The sequence below is a fragment of the Oncorhynchus kisutch genome, linkage group LG8 (genome assembly GCF_002021735.2).
Source record: "Oncorhynchus kisutch isolate 150728-3 linkage group LG8, Okis_V2, whole genome shotgun sequence".
Classification (NCBI taxonomy): Eukaryota; Metazoa; Chordata; class Actinopteri; order Salmoniformes; family Salmonidae; genus Oncorhynchus; species Oncorhynchus kisutch.
Window position 1 is genome coordinate 22211694 of NC_034181.2, and position 20478 is coordinate 22232171.

General features: G+C 45.1%; 1 protein-coding gene across 34 annotated transcripts in view; it reads right to left on the reverse strand.

The window, feature by feature from the left end:
- arvcfb (ARVCF delta catenin family member b) overlaps window positions 1-20478 on the reverse strand; it is a 364251-nt gene that overhangs the window by 90512 nt on the left and 253261 nt on the right. For 17 of the 34 annotated variants that reach the window (XR_004210758.1, XM_031829809.1, XM_031829811.1 and 14 more), the window contains 2 exons: window positions 20037-20195; window positions 15043-15716 (listed from right to left, as the gene is read on the reverse strand). Coding sequence is in view for 33 of the 34 variants with exons in the window: in XM_031829809.1 (XP_031685669.1) it covers window positions 15043-15716; window positions 20037-20195 (833 nt within the window). In the remaining variant the exon portion in view is untranslated. The remainder of the gene's footprint in view (window positions 1-15042; window positions 15717-20036; window positions 20196-20478) is intronic. The other 17 variants (XM_031829817.1, XM_031829815.1, XM_031829839.1 and 14 more) reach the window with 1 other exon arrangement.

The following is a 20478-nucleotide window of genomic DNA, read 5'->3' on the forward strand; positions in this document are numbered from 1 at the left end:
CCTCCAGTAACCTTCCTCCCTAGCCCTCGTTGGTCTGTGATCAACACAAGGCTCTCTGCTCATCAATTCTCAAGGAGGACTCATTGAAGGGGGAAAAAAGTGGAACTCTTCATTTCCATCTCAGAGTGGTGGAGGAGGAGGCGATCTCACGACTGACAGATCATTAGGGTTCTGAAGAATACTGCAGCCATGTTTCCCAACCCTGGTGCTCCAGTAGCCCCAACAGTACACATGTTTATTGTAACCCTGGTGCTCCAGTACACATTTTTATTGTAACCCTGGTGCTCCAGTACCACCAACAGTACACATGTTTATTGTAACCCTGGTGCTCCAGTACACATGTTTATTGTAACCCTGGTGCTCCAGTACACATGTTTATTGTAACCCTGGTGCTCCAGTATCCCCAACAGTACACATGTTTATTGTAACCCTGGTGCTCCAGTACACATTTTTATTGTAACCCTGGTGCTCCAGTACCACCAACAGTACACATGTTTATTGTAACCCTGGTGCTCCAGTATCCCCAACAGTACACATGTTTATTGTAACCCTGGTGCTCCAGTACCACCAACAGTACACATGTTTATTGTAACCCTGGTGCTCCAGTATCCCCAACAGTACACATGTTTATTGTAACCCTGGTGCTCCAGTACCACCAACAGTACACATGTTTATTGTAACCCTGGTGCTCCAGTACCCCCAACAGTACACATGTTTATTGTAACCCTGGTGCTCCAGTATCCCCAACAGTACACATGTTTATTGTAACCCTGGTGCTCCAGTACCACCAACAGTACACATGTTTATTGTAACCCTGGTGCTCCAGTATCCCCAACAGTACACATGTTTATTGTAACCCTGGTGCTCCAGTACCACCAACAGTACACATGTTTATTGTAACCCTGGTGCTCTAGTATCCCCAACAGTACACATGTTTATTGTAACCCTGGTGCTCCAGTATCCCCAACAGTACACATGTTTATTGTAACCCTGGTGCTCTAGTATCCCCAACAGTACACATGTTTATTGTAACCCTGGTGCTCTAGTATCCCCAACAGTACACATGTTTATTGTAACCCTGGTGCTCTAGTATCCCCAACAGTACACATGTTTATTGTAACCATGGTACTCCAGTATCCCCAACAGTACACATGTTTATTGTAACCCTGGTACTCCAGTATCCCCAACAGTACACATGTTTATTGTAACCCTGGTGCTCCAGTACACATTTTTATTGTAACCCTGGTGCTCCAGTACCACCAACAGTACACATGTTTATTGTAACCCTGGTGGTCCAGTATCCCCAACAGTACACATGTTTATTGTAACCCTGGTGCTCCAGTATCCCGAACTGTACACATATTTATTGTAACCCTGGTGCCCCAGTACCACCAACAGTACACATGTTTTAAGTATGTGTATTGTTGGGGGTACTGGAGGACCAGGGCTGGGAAATACTGCTGTAGCCAGGTATATCTAGATACTGAGGGGGTTAACATGACTTTCTTTGTTATCCATAGTTATTCATGGTGTTTTGAGAAACAAAAGATACATCCTAATGATTTTACTTGTTCCACACACTTAAGGGTAAGATAGTAACAGACCGAGGAAAATAACCATCGTCACATAAAGTCACCATAATGGAACTATCCCAAGGGGGTTCCCTGTGTTTGGGGTAGGAACGATACTATGATACTAACTTTTATTCCGCTAGCTCTGTTCTCTCCTCTCCACTCTGATGTCTTTTCATCAGGAAAACAGGAGAGCCAGAGACAGGAAATGGGACAGGGGAATCTAATTAGTGTTGCACACTATGCGCCACCCACTGTAGCCTCCCCTCCACCCCACCACCCAGAGAGGCTTGTTTATCATACTTCCATAACTGGCCAGTCATCTATGATGTACGGTGCAACAAAAAGAGGCGACAGCCCTAACTGAGTGCTGGTTGTTATGGAGCTAGCTCCAGCATTTACTTGAATTTTAATGATTTTTATGTTAATTATATTCTTTAAATTTCTCCCGGCTGCCCTAGTGCACGTTGCGAGGGGAGAATCTCATCATGGTATTGCTGTGTCTGGGGCACATTACTTTGTGGGTTTAAATGAGGCCCTCGGTAGCATATCAGCTTTTATGGCAACGCGTTTTACATTTTACTGCCAGTGAAATCAATACATGATGAACTGGGAGAAAAAGCTCCTACCCAAGCAGCAATGTAACTAGACACTAAATCCTTATATTTTCAGTAGGCCGGGGTTGAGCTGATATTAAAGATAAAGTAAACCAACACCACAGGGAAGACAAGACCAGGGTCTGGAGAGGCAAGCAGCTAAACACGAGGCCAGGGTCTGGAGAGGCAAGCAGCTAAACACGAGGCCAGGGTCTGGAGAGACAAGCAGCTAAACACAAGGCCAGGGTCTGGAGAGACAAGCAGCTAAACACGAGGCCAGGGTCTGGAGAGACAAGCAGCTAAACACAAGGCCAGGGTCTGGAGAGGCAAGCAGTTAAACACAAGGCCAGGGTCTGGAGAGGCAAGCAGCTAAACACAAGACCTGGGTCTGGAGAGACAAGCAGCTAAACACAAGGCCAGGGTCTGGAGAGGCAAGCAGCTAAACACAAGGCCAGGGTCTGGAGAGACAAGCAGCTAAACACAAGGCCAGGGTCTGGAGAGACAAGCAGCTAAACACAAGACCAGGGTCTGGAGAGACAAGCAGCTAATCACAAGACCAGGGTCTGGAGAGGCAAGCAGCTAAACACGAGGCCAGGGTCTGGAGAGGCAAGCAGCTAAACACAAGGCCAGGGTCTGGAGAGGCAAGCAGCTAAACACAAGGCCAGGGTCTGGAGAGGCAAGCAGCTAAACACAAGACCAGGGTCTGGAGAGGCAAGCAGCTAAACACAAGGCCATGGTCTGGAGAGACAAGCAGCTAAACACAAGACCAGGGTCTGGAGAGACAAGCAGCTAAACACAAGGCCAGGGTCTGGAGAGACAAGCAGCTAAACACAAGGCCAGGGTCTGGAGAGACAAGCAGCTAAACACAAGGCCAGGGTCTGGAGAGACAAGCAGCTAAACACAAGGCCAGGGTCTGGAGAGGCAAGCAGCTAAACACAAGGCCAGGGTCTGGAGAGACAAGCAGCTAAACACAAGGCCAGGGTCTGGAGAGACAAGCAGCTAAACACAAGACCAGGGTCTGGAGAGACAAGCAGCTAATCACAAGACCAGGGTCTGGAGAGGCAAGCAACTAAACACGAGGCCAGGGTCTGGAGAGGCAAGCAGCTAAACACGAGGCCAGGGTCTGGAGAGGCAAGCAGCTAAACACAAGGCCAGGGTCTGGAGAGGCAAGCAGCTAAACACGAGGCCAGGGTCTGGAGAGGCAAGCAGCTAAACACGAGGCCAGGGTCTGGAGAGGCAAGCAGCTAAACACAAGGCCAGGGTCTGGAGAGGCAAGCAGCTAAACACAAGACCAGGGTCTGGAGAGGCAAGCAGCTAAACACAAGGCCATGGTCTGGAGTGACAAGCAGCTAAACACAAGACCAGGGTCTGGAGAGACAAGCAGCTAAACACAAGGCCAGGGTCTGGAGAGACAAGCAGCTAAACACAAGGCCAGGGTCTGGAGAGACAAGCAGCTAAACACAAGGCCAGGGTCTGGAGAGACAAGCGGCTAAACACAAGACCAGGGTCTGGAGAGACAAGCAGCTGCATTGAAATGTGAGCCACAAGCAGAGACTAAGCTGAAAGACACCAAATGCCAAGAAAAGTCTATGTTTCTAAGGCATTAGTGTGGTTTTGGTCTTGTAGTACGAGGTTAGGTTTAGTTATCATGGTCTAATTGCAAGGGTAGCCTTGATCAGACAGTTTCTGAAACAGTTGTCTCCTTCTTCAGCTTCAAAAATGACCTTACTGCTACTTCCTTGAAGGGTGTTGGTTGAGGACATCTCAATGGAATGGTATAGTCCAGTCTACCTTCACCACCTCCTTTTTATCACAGAATGGTTCCTTCCAGTCTAAGGAATGTACAGTGGAACCATTCCAGGAACCAGGAGGGTTGAGGGTGGACTGGAACGTGAAGCACCACAAACCTCAAGCTCTGCCTTCATCCCTGGTAATGAGGAAGGCCCCAGAGCTAGGAGCTCTGCTCTGATTAAGCCCCAGTCATTAAGGCTAGGCTGGAACAGGCCTGCCTGCTACACTGAGGTTTTGGTCTGGAGAGCCTCTCAGCTAGCCTGGATAAACCAGTCTGAGCTCTGTGCTCACCATTGAGAGAAGCATTCAGTCTAGTTGAACCAGGCTAACCATAGCTGCATGATAGATGGAAAAAGGCTGTGAGTGAGTAGAGGTTATACAGTACCAAGCATTCCTTTGTGAACATCCTGTCTGGTCTAACCACACATTCAGAAATACAGTTGGGGGATTCAAATGCAAACAGAAATAGAAGATGACGAGCCAAATCAACACTGCTGTGAATAAACCTCAGAAACAGAGAGTTATAGAGGGCATTACCAAATGATGTCTTCATTGCTATCAGATACATGCGCATACATCACCTGTCACACTCTTACACGCACTGAGAATCAGTGTACAGTTGGGGTTGAACTGGAACTCATTTAGATACACCTGATGCCGGGGTTGGTAAACGGGGTGCTGGCTGAGTGATGGGAATGTCAGCATTTGCATTTAAATTGGCACCATTGTGTTGATATAGGTGGGGTTTAATCACAGGATGTGAAAGGCCCTTGCCGCCTCAAAGCTACAGCTACCGCCGGCACCGCCGGCAGGCATAATGCTCACAGGATGATTACAGAAGCAGCTCACACTCATGTTAATGGAGCTGCTAAAGTGAGTTATTGCGAAAGAGAGAGAAAGGAGAGAGAGTGTGTAGGAGTGACAGCCAGCACAGTGAAAAAGGCTTCAGGGACATCTGTCTTTTTCTTTCCCTGTCATCTTCTGTCAATTATGTAGATCAAATCTCTATTCCTGTGGTCTCTGACCCTCTCCAATCCCTAAGGAGACAAACCTCAAAGGATTAGCAGTGGAGACATAATGTGTCCATCTCTGTTTGGAGGAACATTTCCACATGATTATGAGCTCAGTGACTATCCACTATACACACAACAGATTGGTCATGTTCAGTTATGAATGTGAGCAATAAGTGATTTCTGATTCACAAGAGGCATGGCTACAAAACATCAGAAACATGTTCCTGTTGTATTCTAACTGCTTATGCTCTCATTATCTGTTTGTTTCTTACTTCAATGACGTGTGGGGAAGAAGAAAAACACTGTTCAGAACTTAGTTTCCCCATCATTGGGCAACTTCTTGTGACAAACTTCAAATAAGACAGAAGAAAGATATCTGTCTCATGCTAAAAGCTATACACTTCTAGTCTTGGCAGGCTCTCAGCGGAGTACTGGTCTCTCTCTCTCTCTCTCTCTCTCTCTCTCTCTCTCTCTCTCTCTCTCTCTCTCTCTCTCTCTCATGTGACATGTCCCCTCTCCATTAAGGTAGATGGGGAGGAGGGGCCCAGAAGCCCCTGGAGGCCTGCTGATGGTGACCCCTGGAGGCCCCATGGCAGGGGGAGGTGGGCAGGCAGTTGCAGCATGGCCCCGGTCACACCAGGGAGAGATGAGCGATTTGAGATTGGCTCAAGACATCGCCATTGTCTGGCAGAGTTCAAAAGCAGCTATTAATCATGCTGACAACCACACACACACATATACACACACAAATATACACACACATATACACACACAAATACACAAACAAACACACAAATATACACACAAATATACACACACATATACACACACACACACACATACATATATAGAAGCACACATGTACACACAAAGGATGAAAGAAAGAGAGAATGGGTAGAAACACACCCACACACACACACCAAGTGAGAGGGGGGACAGAACACCCACATACTGTACAATTCAATTTGGACACACACACCTAACTAAAGACTACAAGTTTGGGCGGCCCAGTTCGTCCCTCCTACCCTGTAATAGATGACTAGAACTCCACCATGTTGATCTAATGTATGGTCGACGATAGCGCAGGAAACCATTTTTGCGCTAAACATCTTAATTTTATTTTCCTTTTAATTGACGGTTCCCAAAGCGACTAGAATATACACACATTCATTACAGCAACATCGATATTGTATTATGTTCTCGGAGACATACTAATGAGTGTGTGTGAGAGAGAGAGAGAGAGAGAGAGAGAGAGAGGAGAGAGAGAGAGAGAGAGAGAGAGAGAGAGAGAGAGAGAGAGAGAGAGAGAGAGAGAGAGAGAGAGAGAGAGAGAGAGAGAGAGAGAGAGAGAGAGAGAGAGAGAGAGAGAGAGAGAGAGAGAGAGAGAGAGAGAGAGAGAGAGAGAGAGAGAGAGAGAGAGAGAGAGAGAGAGAGAGAGAGAGAGAGAGAGAGAGAGAGAGAAAGAGAGAGAGAGAAAGAGAGAGAGAGAGGCAGTCAGACAGAGGAAGAGAGAGAGAGAGAGAGAGAGAGAGAGACTGTCAGCAGGCTCTGCTCACACTTACTGGCCTGAGGCCAAACCACGACCAACAACATTGGACACTCTATGGAACAAAAAGCCTTCACTATATTATCCTGGAATAACAAGGCCTGAGGTCATCTGCCTTTGGCCTAAAGAGCAGAAACCCGGACTTCACCAAAGAAATCGGTAATACAGACATTGTCATCCTGCAAGAAACCTGGTATAGAGGAGATGGACCCACTGGTTGCCCTCTAGGTTACAGAGAGCTGGTAGTCCCATCCACCAAACTACCAGGTGTGAAACAGGGAAGGGACTCAGGGGGTATGCTAATTTGGTATAGAGCAGACCTAACTCACTCCATTAAATTAATCAAAACAGGAACATTCTACATTTGGCTAGAAATTCAAAAAGAAATGATCCTAACAGAGAAAAATGTCCTCCTGTGTGCTACCTACCAGTAGAATCCCCATATTTTAATGAAGACAGCTTCTCCATCCTGGAGGGGGAAATCAATCATTTCCAGGCCCAGGGACATGTACTAGTCTGTGGCGACCTAAATGCCAGTAACCGGACAAGAACCTGACACCCTCAGCACACAGGGGGACAAACACCTGCCTGGAGGTGACAGCATTCCCTCCCACATATGCCCCCCTAGGCACAACTATGACAACATATAACCAACAAAAACGGGTCACAACTCCTGCAGCTCTGTCGCACGCTGGGTATGTACATAGTCAACGGTAGGCTTCGAGGGGACTCCTATAGTAGGTACACCTATAGCTCATCTCTTGGCAGTAGTACTGTAGACTACTTTATCACTGACCTCAACCCAGAGTCTCTCAGAGCGTTCACAGTCAGCCCACTGACACCCCTATCAGACCACAGCAAAATCACAGTCTACTTAAACAGAGCAATACTCAATCATGAGGCATCAAAGCCAAAGGAACTGAGTAACATTAAGAAATGCTATAGATGGAAGGAATGCAGTTTGGAAACCTACCAAAAAACAATTAGGCAACAACAAATTCAATCCCTTTTAGACAATTTCCTGGGTAAAACGTTCCACTGTAATAGTGAAGGTGTAAACTTGGCAGTAGAAAATCTTAACAGTATATTTGACCTCTCAGCTTCCCTATCAAATCAAAAAATCTCAAATAGAAAACCGAAGAGAATTTACAATAATGACAAATGGTTTGATGAAGAATGCAAAAATCTAAGAAAGAAATTGAGAAACCTGTCCAACCAAAAACATAGAGACCCGGAAAACCTGAGTCTACGCCTTCACTATGGTGAATCACTAAAACAATACAGAAATACACTACGGAAAAAGAAGGAACAGCATGTCAGAAATCAGCTCAATGCAATTGAAGAATCAATAGACTCTAACCACTTCTGGGAAAATTGGAAAACACTAAACAAACAACAACACGAAGAATTATCTATCCAAAATGGAGATGTATGGGTAAACCACTTCTCCAATCTTTTTGGCTCTATAACAAAGAATAAAGAGCAAAAACATATACATGATCAAATACAGATCTTAGAATCAACTATTAAAGACTACCAGAACCCACTGGATTCTCCAATTACATTGAAAGAGTTACAGGACAAAATAAAAACCCTCCAACCCAAAAAGGCCTGTGGTGTTGATGGTATCCTCAATGAAATGATCAAATATACAGACAACAAATTCCAATTGGCTATACTAAAACTCTTTAACATCATACTTAGCTCTGGCATCTTCCCCAATATTTGGAACCAAGGACTGATCACCCCAATCCACAAAAGTGGAGACAAATTTGACAAATTTGACCCCAATAAATAATATCTGTCAACAGTAACCTTGGGAAAATACTCTGCATTATTATTAACAGCAGACTCGTACATTTCCTCAATGAAAACAATGTACTGAGCAGATGTCAAATTGGCTTTTTACCAAATTACCGTACAACAGACCATGTATTCACCCTGCACACCCTAATTGACAACCAAACAAACCAAAACAAAGGCAAAGTCTTCTCATGCTTTGTTGATTTCAAAAAAGCCTTCGACTCAATCTGGCATGAGGGTCTGCTATACAAACTGATGGAAAGTGGTGTTGGGGGTAAAACATACGACATTATAAATCCATGTACACAAACAACAAGTGTGCGGTTAAAATTGGCAAAAAACACACACATTTCTTCACACAGGGTCGTGGGGTTAGACAGGGATGCAGCTTAAGCCCCACCCTCTTCAACATATATATCAACGAATTGGCGCGGGCACTATAAAAGTCTGCAGCACCCGGCCTCCCCCTGCTAGAATCCGAAGTCAAATGTCTGCTGTTTGCTGATGATCTGGTGCTTCTGTCACCAACCAAGGAGGGCCTACAGCAGCACCTAGATCTTATGCACAGATTCTGTCAGACCTGGGCCCTGACAGTAAATCTCAGTAAGACCAAAATAATGGTGTTCCAAAAAAGGTCCAGTCACCAGGACCACAAATACAAATTCCATCTAGACACTGTTGCCCTAGAGCACACAAAAAACTATACATACCTTGGCCTAAACATCAGCACCACAGGTAACTTCCACAAAGCTGTGAACGATCTGAGAGACAAGGCAAGAAGGGCATTCTATGCCATCAAAAGAAACATAAATTTCAACATACCAATTAGGATTTGGCAAAAAATACTTGAATCAGTCATAGAGCCCATTGCCCTTTATGGTTGTGAGGTCTGGGGTCCGCTCACCAACCAAGACTTCACAAAATGGGACAAACACCAAATTGAGACTCTGCACGCAGAATTCTGCAAAAATATCCTCCGTGTACAACGTAGAACACCAAATAATGCATGCAGAGCAGAATTAGGCCGATACCCACTAATTATCAAAATCCAGAAAAGAGCTGTTAAATTCTACAACCACCTAAAAGGAAGCGATTCACAAACCTTCCATAACAAAGCCATCACCTACAGAGAGATGAACCTGGAGAAGAGTCCCCTAAGCAAGCTGGTCCTGGGGCTCTGTTCACAAACACAAACACACACTACAGAGCCCCAGGACAGCAGCACAATTAGACCCAACCAAATCATGAGAAAACAAAAAGATAACTACTTAACACATTGGAAAGAATTAACAAAAAAACAGAGCAAACTAGAATGCTATTTGGTCCTACACAGAGAGTACACAGCGGCAGAATACCTGACCACTGTGACTGACCCAAAATTAAGGAAAGCCTTGACTATGTACAGACTCAGTGAGCATAGCCTTGCTATTGAGAAAGGCCGCCGTAGGCAGACATGGCTCTCAAGAGAAGACAGGCTATGTGCTCACTGCCCACAAAATGAGGTGGAAACTGAGCTGCACTTCCTAACCTCCTGCCCAATGTATGACCATATTAGAGAGACATATTTCCCTCAGATTACACAGATCCACAAAGAATTCGAAAACAAATCCAATTTGGATAAACTCCCATATCTACTGGGTGAAATTCCACAGTGTGCCATCACAGCAGCAAGATTTGTGACCTGTTGCCACGAGAAAAGGGCAACCAGTGAAGAACAAACACCATTGTAAATACAACCCATATTTATGCTTATTTATTTTATCTTGTGTCCTTTAACCATTTGTACATTGTTAAAACACTGTATATATATATATAATATGACATTTGTAATGTCTTTACTGTTTTGAAACTTCTGTATGTGTAACGTTTACTGTTCATTTTTGTTGTTTTTCACTTTATATATTCACTTTGTATGTTGTCTACCTCACTTGCTTTGGCAATGTTAACACATGTTTCCCATGCCAATAAAGCCCTTGAATTGAATTGAATTGAGAGGCAGACAGACAGACAGAGAGAGAGAGAGAGAGAGAGGGGCTGTCAGACAGAGAGAAAGAAAGGCAGTCAGACAGAGGAAGAGAGAGAGGGGCAGTCAGACAGAGAGAGAGAGACTGTATTACAGATGTGTTACTGTTTGTTTGATAGGTGACACAGCAGGTGATATCAGTGATGGTGTGTGTTGGAAAGACAGGGAAAGATGGCATGTTATGTTTTTCCCAAAGAAATGACGAGGGTATTGCCTCGTGAAATTAATCAGAGAGCTAGCCACCTGTCAAGTGCCTAATCAGGTGTGTGTGTGCTTGTATGTATTAGTATGTTGTGAAACATGTAGCGTACAGTACAAATTGCCTGTCACAGCAACCGCTTCTCCTCAAGCCAATAGTGGAGTGAATCAATTTCTGGCTGTGTGTGCGTTTGTGTGTGTGTGTGTGTGTGCGCGCGTGTGTGTGTGTGTGCATGTGTGTGTGTGTGTGTGTGTGTGTGTGTGTGTGTGTGTGTGTGTGTGTGTGTGTGTGTGTGTGTGTGTGTGTGTGTGTGTGTGTGTGTGTGTGTGTGTGTGCATGCATGAGCATTCCATGCAGACGGAATCTCTGATTAAAGGGAAGCACCTTCAATTTGTACTTCCCTGTCCTGTGCTAGGCATAAATACAACACATCACCATGCTGCCTGTGTGTGTGATTAGGAATGTCCCAGACACTCAGCCCGACACTGTCAGAGGCTGCTACACTGCTCCTCTACATCACCTTTGAACATCTACATGACAGAAAGAGCACGCACGCACACACCCACACATAGGATTCCTATCTTCCTCCCTCACAAACCTCCTCAGTTCAATTCCCTTAAAACTGGCTCAAGGCCCACATTTAATTTCTCTTCCAATGGAAATTAATAAATCCATCTTTCACAGATCACCGATAAAAAGAAAAGGTCTTTAAAACACACACTGCTCCCCGTCCTGCGCCTGTCCTAAGTCAAGCATGCTTGAAGTTTCTTTCTTGTGCTACAGAGTACAGGAAAAGTAGACATTGGTGTGGCCTGGAGGACTGCACAATCACAAAGGGAGATATGGTGGTGTTATTAGGAGACAAGGGTCCATTTTGGGGTCTTTGTCAGAGGCTAACTGTCTGTTTTCTGGCAGATGGAGCCAGAGGTTACAGACCTGTTAATGACAGTCCAGTGAGGAGGCTCAAGGAAGAAGATGGACAACACTGGAGCCTGTATTTAACTCTCTCTCTCTCTCTCTCTACCTCCATGCAAGCATTTCGCTCTCTCTCTCTCTCTCTGTCTGACTGCCTCTCTCTCTCTCTCTCTCTGTCTGTCTGTCTCTCTCTCTCTCTCTCTCTGTCTGACTGCCTCTCTCTCTCTCTCTCTCTCTCTGTCTGACTGCCTCTCTCTCTTTCTCTGTCTGACTGCCTCTCTCTCTCTCTGTCTGACTGCCTCTCTCTCTCTCTGTCTGACTGTCTCTCTCTCTCTCTCTCTCTCTCTCTCTCTATATATATATATATATATTTCTCTGTCTAACTGCCTCTCTCTCTCTTTCTCTGTCTGACTGCCTCTCTCTTTCTCTATTTCTCTGTCTAACTGCCTCTCTCTCTCTTTCTCTGTCTGACTGCCTCTCTCTCTCTCTCTCTCGCTGTCTAACTGCCTCTCTCTCTGTCTGACTGCCTCTCTCTCTCTCTCTGTCTGACTGCCTCTCTCTCTGTCTGACTGCCTCTCTCTCTCTGTCTGACTGCCTCTCTCTCTATTTCTCTGTATGTCTGACTGCCTCTCTCTCTCTCTCTCTCTCTCTCTCTCTCTCTCTCTCTCTCTCTCTCTATTTCTCTGTCTAACTGCCTCTCTCTCTTTCTCTGTCTGACTGCCTCTCTCTCTAACTGCCTCACTCTCTCTTTCTCTGTCTGACTGTCTCTCTCTCTCTTTCTCTGTCTGACTGTCTCTCTCTCTTTCTCTGTCTGACTGTCTCTCTCTCTTTCTCTGTCTGACTGCCTCTCTCTCTCTGACTGCCTCTCTCTCTCTGTCTGACTGCCTCTCTCTCTCTCTCTCTCTCTCTCTCTCTCTCTCTCTGTCTGACTGCCTCTCTCTCTCTTTCTCTGTCTGTCTCTCTCTCTCTTTCTCTGTCTGACTGTCTCTCTCTCTCTTTCTCTGTCTGACTGCCTCTCTCTCTCTAACTGCCTCTATATCTCTGTCTGACTGCCTCTCTCTCTCTGTCTGACTGCCTCTCTGTCTGACTGCCTCTCTCTCTCTCTCTCTCTATTTCTCTGTCTAACTGCCTCTCACTCTCTCTCTCTGTCTGACTGCCTCTCTCTGTCTGACTGCCTCTCTCTCTCTGTCTGACTGCCTCTCTCTCTCTCTCTCTCTCTCTCTCTCTGTGACTGCCTCTCTCTCTATTTCTCTGTCTGACTGCCTCTCTCTCTCTGACTGCCTCTCTCTCTGTCTGACTGCCTCTCTCTCTGTCTGACTGCCTCTCTCTCTCTGTCTAACTGCCTCTCTCTCTCTCTCTCTCTCTCTCTCTCTCGCTCTCTTTCTCTCGCTCTCTTTCTCTATTTCCCTACCTCTTTCTATCAGTCTCTCTTTCTGACAGAAACACACGTTCAACAGCCATTTGCATGAAAATGGAAATCAAAAGCTCTCTTCCCTTCAGACCTTCTCTGTAGGAATCAGTCAATGAGAAAAGACATCTGTCTTTAAATGTACACACACACACACAGTTGTTTCTCACCCATGCTGGAAGAACAAGACATGTATTCTTAATTTGCCTAATCTTGAGCAAACTATTCTTGTCATGTATCAGACTATGCCTGTACTGTAGCCATGCATAGAACTAATCCTCCTTGTGCGTCACCTACAGAGGAAAGAACCTGTGTCTTCTGCAGCGAGGACGACACACATGGCTGGCTACACTCAATCAACAACTCTCACAGCTAAAATGCTACTCGCCCCCCTGCTCGAGTCTTAATCCTGGCTACATATACTTCACCTGGTAACACTTGTAGAGAAATGACTTTAACATTAATCTGAAGACTGTTATTTATCTAATTAACTAACTATGTTTAATTGTTACTTTGCACACAAACCGCTGCCCGCTTTGAGTAAGAAATCTTGAATGTCTTTATGTGAAATGCCTGGGATCACGGTGGATCTCTTGGTGAACAGGGCCGCCTTGGAAAGGGGGTTGGGCCTTTTCACGGCATGCTTGTAAGGCTCTGATTGTTCAAAATGGTTCCAACAAATCTTCTACTGTTGTTCTTCTTTGTAGATATCCGGTATCCGGTGACATGTAGTGTAGTCCTGAACAGAACTACAGAGTTGATTTTCCTTACATTCGCTCTTGAAGATGCTTCTTTGAAGATAGGCTAGCCAGCCGTGTCGATGGTTCCCCAGTTCGTTAATGAGAGTAGCATTATACAATGGTTTTAGCAGAGTAACAGAATGGTCCTACTTAAATTAGCTTTCAAAGATACTTTACTTAGGACAGCTAACCAGCTGTACCAGTGATTGTCCGGGAGGGGAGTTTATCATCTCCACCTCGTGTTGAGATTCAAATTTCAAACTACTTTAAACGTGGAGCTGCAGCTTCACGTCTTTCTGGTCGAATGTGTTTTTTCTTAACCCATCATTTATACAGTTTGCTCAAACGGCGAGGTTCCGGCAGGCTGGCATGCTCCCTGACCTCACTCCGGGTGGTAACTACTCAATGTGCAAAGTTTATGGAAAACAATTATATCTCATAGCTTCTCAAATTTACATCCCTCTCCTAACAAAAACACTTTCATAATTGTTCATAATAGATGCACAACGCATAGTATATGTAGTGGGTATACTTTCCAAGTTACAATATTTCCTTTATACATTTTTTATTGACATTAAAAAAATGACATTAGTGTTCTATAGATCGCCTCTGACTATTCCCCACGTTCTGTGTTATTGTTCCAGTATTCTCTTTTGAACATGTTAGAGTTTTAGCGGGAAAAAGTCTGTTGAAAGTAAGTACATTCCTTTGGTGAATCTTGAGAGCACAGACCTGAATCTTCTTGATTTACAACAGGGCATGAGTTGTTAACCCCCACTGGTTTTTCTTTCCCCCTCTTGGGTGAGAGGGGGTCTGATTGAAGTTATTCGTTGCAAACCTGATCTGACCTATTTGGATTCCCGTGGACAGTCATGACACACTTTATTTTAAGGGTACCTAATAAACCATTTATAATGAATTTATATATTGTGTGTTCACCATTTACTAATCATTACACTCACATTTATAAATGTTAGTAGGTATTTATTCACACATTTATATTTCCTTAAACATCCTGTGTTGTGTGATTATTCTTCGACCAGGTACTGCTGGAAAGTCTACCAATAGCATGCCCATCTTTTTGTGAGAAATTACACTGATCACTCAAAACATTTAGAAAGTATCTATAATGTATAAATAGCGCTCACTTTAGATCAGGGACTGCAAAAAGAAAACTAATAATAAGTAAATGGTAAATATGGGAGTAATGATTAACAGATGGTGAACACACAATTTATTAATATCTTATATATGGTTAAAGTTTTACTCAACATTTAAGTAACAAGGAAGACCTGTTTTCAAGGTCTTTTCAGACACCCTAAACCAAAACAAAACAAAACCAGTCCAATCCTATCTTCCACTCACAGAACAAAGGTCATCTATACATTTTCAGTTAACTAAAAACAGACAGCATTCTGTCACGTCTCTCGTTCTCACCTGATGCGTGGCCCGTCGCGGAGCGGCTCTCTCATGGTTCTGCCGCGGTTGGTGCCTGGCAGCGTGCCTTGGCGCCGGCTAGCAGTGGAGTAGTCAGGCTCCAGGTCATAGGGCTCCTCCTCCTCGGGGCCCAGGCTGCGGCGGTCATCCTCCAGTCCGTAGGGCTCTGGCTGGAAGCGTTCTGGCTGCGAACGGTTCAGGTCCACACTGCTGCTGCCCATGGGGACCTGGGGCTGGGCCACGTGGCCATAGTCATCCTTCCGGATGGGTAGGGTCCCGTAGCTGTTCTCTGGCCGATAGCTGTTAGCCATAGCGTAGGGGTAGCGGGGTGGCCGGAAGTTGACTCCGCGGGACAGGCTGCCGTAGTTGTCCGTTGCGTCTCCAATGCCGTAGCCGTCATGGAGGCCGTAGTGGCGCCCACCATACTGACTCCCACCAGCGTCGGGGGGGAGTGCGTCGCTGTAGGAGTCGTTGTAGTTGTTGTAGGAGCGTGTGAGTGTGGAGGTGGCCTGCGGCGTGGTGATGTAGCGCTCGCCATTCTTCAGGTAGCGCCGGTCGATGGAGTCTGTGTAGCTGCCCAGCGGGGACGAGCCCTCAGGCAGGGGCAGGCCGTCGGGGCCCAGGGGCACCTGGCGAACCGTCCGCGTGGTCACCGTCTTCACCATCTTAGTCACCTAGAGGAGGAGACGAGGTCACAAAGACAGAGATAACAACTGATTACCTAATCCCCATTACATTAGTAGTTCATCCGTTACTAAGTCTGTGTCGTGTGTATGGGCCACACCATGAGCAACAGTTGATGAGAACAATGTTGAAGCATTCTGATCAACTGGACAGGACTGTACTGAACAGTATGTTGAGGTGTCCCACCAGACAGAGAGACCACAGATTAATCTCATCCCCAGACGGCTCTCTCTATAGGGCAACAACTGAGCCTGGGGACGAGGTTACCCACAGTGAGAGACAGGTGGTTAGGACTGAGACACAGCGTGGACACAGCACACCGATGTAGCCTGTTGAATCACACGGACTGGAAAGTGGGATGCCGATGCCACACAGTGAGAGAGAGGCTGAGGAATGAGATGAGTGTTGTTTCTTTAAAGAGTGACCTCTGAAGTTGTTAGTATCACACTGATCAGACCGCAGGCATTGTCAACAACAGGTCAAAGTCATGCATTGGGAAACTCAGTGACAAGAAAATGTCATACCATTGCCTTTAATTCATTTCTATTAGAAAAACTTGAGGCTAGGTTGTGTTGGAAGTAAGGTTGCGTTTCTGTGACATGTTCCAATAATAGTTCCAAGAGCATCTGTTCAGTGCAGTAGTAGGACAACAGCCTTACTGTTCAGTGCAGTAGTAGGACAACAGCCTTACTGTTCAGTGCAGTAGTAGGACAACAGCCTTACTGTTCAGTGCAGTAGTAGGACAACAGCCTTGGATGCAGAGCGCAGAACCTTGACTTCCACTTAAGGTGCATGGTCAGAATCTGCAGCCCAAAAGGCACCCTGTCCCTATACAGTACACTACTTTTGACAAGAGCCCATAGGGCTTTGGTAGTACACTACCAAGGGAATAAGGTGCAGTTTGGGACGAATTAAGAATCATAACTGGTAACTGTGACGGTCTTATAGTAAACTGTATATATACAGTGCCTTGCGAAAGTATTCGGCCCCCTTGAACTTTGCGACCTTTTGCCACATTTCAGGCTTCACACATAAAGATATAAAACTGTATTTTTTTGTGAAGAATCAACAACAAGTGGGACACAATCATGAAGTGGAACGACATTTATTGGATATTTCAAACTTTTTTAACAAATCAAAAACTGTAGCACCACCTTTTGCTGCGATTACAGCTGTAAGTCGCTTGGGGTATGTCTCTATCAGTTTTGCACATCGAGAGACCGACATTTTTTCCCATTCCTCCTTGCAAAACAGCTCGAGCTCAGTGAGGTTGGATGGAGAGAATTTGTGAACAGCAGTTTTCAGTTCTTTCCACAGATTCTCGATTGGATTCAGGTCTGGACTTTGACTTGGCCATTCTAACACCTGGATATGTTTATTTTTGAACCATTCCATTGTAGATTTTGCTTTATGTTTTGGATCATTGTTGGAAGACAAATCTCCATCCCAGTCTCAGGTCTTTTGCAGACTCCATCAGGTTTTCTTCCAGAATGGTCCTGTATTTGGCTCCATCCATCTTCCCATCAATTTTAACCATCTTCCCTGTCCCTGCTGAAGAAAAGCAGGCCCAAACCATGATGCTGCCACCACCATGTTTGACAGTGGGGATGGTGTGTTCAGGGTGATGAGCTGTGTTGCTTTTACGCCAAACATAACGTTTTGCATTGTTGCCAAAAAGTTCAATTTTGGTTTCATCTGACCAGAGCACCTTCTTCCACATGTTTGGTGTGTCTCCCAGGTGGCTTGTGGCAAACTTTAAACAACACTTTTTATGGATATCTTTAAGAAATGGCTTTCTTCTTGCCACTCTTCCATAAAGGCCAGAGTGGTGCAATATACGACTGATTGTTGTCCTATGGACAGAGTCTCCCACCTCAGCTGTAGATCTCTGCAGTTCATCCAGAGTGATCATGGGCCTCTTGGCTGCATCTCTGATCAGTCTTCTCCTTGTATGAGCTGAAAGTTTAGAGGGACGGCCAGGTCTTGGTAGATTTGCAGTGGTCTGATACTCCTTCCATTTCAATATTATCGCTTTCACAGTGCTCCTTGGGATGTTTAAAGCTTGGGAAATCTTTTTGTATCCAAATCCGGCTTTAATCTTCTTCACGACAGTATCTCGGACCTGCCTGGTGTGTTCCTTGTTCTTCATGATGCTCTCTGCGCTTTTAACGGACCTCTGAGACTATCACAGTGCAGGTGCATTTATACGGAGACTTGATTACACACAGGTGGATTGTATTTATCATCATTAGTCATTTAGGTCAACATTGGATCATTCAGAGATCCTCACTGAACTTCTGGAGAGAGTTTGCTGCACTGAAAGTAAAGGGGCTGAATCATTTTACACGCCCAATTTTTCAGTTTTTGATTTGTTAAAAAGGTTGAAATATCCAATAAATGTCGTTCCACTTCATGATTGTGTCCCACTTGTTGTTGATTCTTCACAAAAAAATACAGTTTTATATCTTTATGTTTGAAGCCTGAAATGTGGCAAAAGGTCGCAAAGTTCAAGGGGGGCGAATACTTTCGCAAGGCACTGTATATGTCTATACACCTTGTCCTTAACAAATCACACTCCTACTTGTCTGAGAGTGCTGAAACTGTCTGGCAGTCAGGGAGGGCTAGCAGCATCTCACCTCCTCCTAAGGTTCAGCACCGATACAGAAACCAATTTGCTGCCCAGTGAATTCTGCAGTGCCGATAATTGGCTATTTTGTCCGCGGCTATAAATTAATCTTCAAAATTAATGAGGTTGATGAAAATGAATCGTCATTGGAGGGGGCCCTATGTCTGACTCTGATACAATTCGTGTTTTGCCTGACAAGATGCACAGAGATGGTTCATTCCCACTCAACTGGCAGACAAGTACTTCACTGAAATGAGCTTTTTCACATGAACACAGAAAGAGACTGGTTTCTGATTAGTTACATTTTGTGATCCAACCACTTTGCTGAACTCATAATTATAATATACCAGGTTTATAGTCATATTTATATACAGAATTTTATCAAAGGCATGAAATAATAACAAGGAACCTCAAAGTACTAAACATATCTCCTCAAAAGAGGAAGCAGGGAACAAAACATTCACACTCATTAAAAATGTAATCTTCATCCCATTTTCACAAAGACTTTAGTTTGTTCACACACTGTCCGTTTCTCGAACTGTGAGCTATTTTAAATTCTAACGGGCAGAAAACTGTCGACTTTAAGTCATGTCAAGGTTCATTTCTTCTTCGTGAATCATTTCGGTGCATCCATAACATCTAAAGCTCACCCTTCTTTTGTTACTTCACACTACACTGGCATAGCCGCTCCCCCTTCGCTTTGCATGTAACTCACACATAATCATCCCTTTCATGTTAAAAATAAAGCCTTTTTCTGGTTCTTAACTTAATGAAACAGCTTGAGCACAAGGCCACCACTGGCCTTGAAATGACAGGCTGGCTTCTCTTCTGAGCTGGTCGATTAGGGGACTTTTATTGCCATTCATTTCAATGGAGGTGGTGATGGTAATTGAGTACAGACCTGGGTGGGACTAGGTCTCTTCACTTAAAACGACCTCATGCCTGCTACACTGTGCTGAAGTGTCGAAATGACCTCTAAGATCTGGGGTTGAGGATCACTACTCTGAACTATACAGCAGTGTTCTTCAATCCTGGTTATGGTCCTAATCCACCACAAGCTGAAAATCTGCAGTGGCCCAAATTCCTTCCATCTTGAACAAGGCCTTGTTTCAACTCAGCCAGGGAGAGAAGCCTAGACATACACTTCATGTTTGTGCTAACATGACTTCTAAAGAGCTTTCGCTGGTACAGCACGAAAAAACGCAAGACAGGTTTCAAACAGAACTCTGATCTGTTGGAAGATCACAACACGCTAAACAAGCACTACTGGGACTGAGGATGGTGCTTCAGAGAGCGCCCAACTAGATCACTGTAAACAGGCTAAAAGAGAATCTCTAAATGCTGGTGTGTGTTTCGAGGCCATGTGGCGAAGGCAGCGTGCTACCTTGCCATAATGAAAGGTGCCTGCAGTCAAACTGTGGCATATGTTTACCAACTGTTAGGCTGTTAAAAGGGGAGGAGAAAGGGAGGGCAGGCATCACTTTCAGTCTTTATAGTGCTGTAACACTTTCACAATCTCTGCCACATTCAACTTCTATAGACAGACAGAGCTCAAACTAACACACAGGCTGGGGGTTAGTGTAAGCATTTAGGGAGGTTTAGGGTCAGGGAGGTGCAAGTGGGAGGGGTTGGGGGTTCACTTCAAGCCACAAACCAGACGTTTGGGTGCCTTTGTTTTCTTTACTGGGTCTGTCTCTGATGGGGAGGGGGTGGGAGAAGGGGTGGGCACCGGGGTGCTGGGTTTGGACTGCGGGGTGATGGAACCTCCTGGCACCACCAGGGTCTCTGTGACCGTCACTGGCAGGTACCTGCGGCGGGTGATGGTTTTGATCACCTTGGTCACCTATGGGAAAGTGTTGAGGGCCGAGGTGGTCAATCAGTAGTACTGGGCTTTACAGTTGAAAATACATGATTCAATAACATAGGAATAAAAGATCACCAAAAAACGACAGGGTAAAATCGCATATCAAATTTATTTGCAATTTGTATCAGAGTGGCTTTCGTTCTTTCCCTTCACACCTTTCTCCCTGTTGTGTTTCATTTGTTTATTTGGCCTGCCTTAAACCCTCATTAACTCCCATCCACACGACAGGGTGGAATGCCACTGCTTTTGATAGTTTTATTTA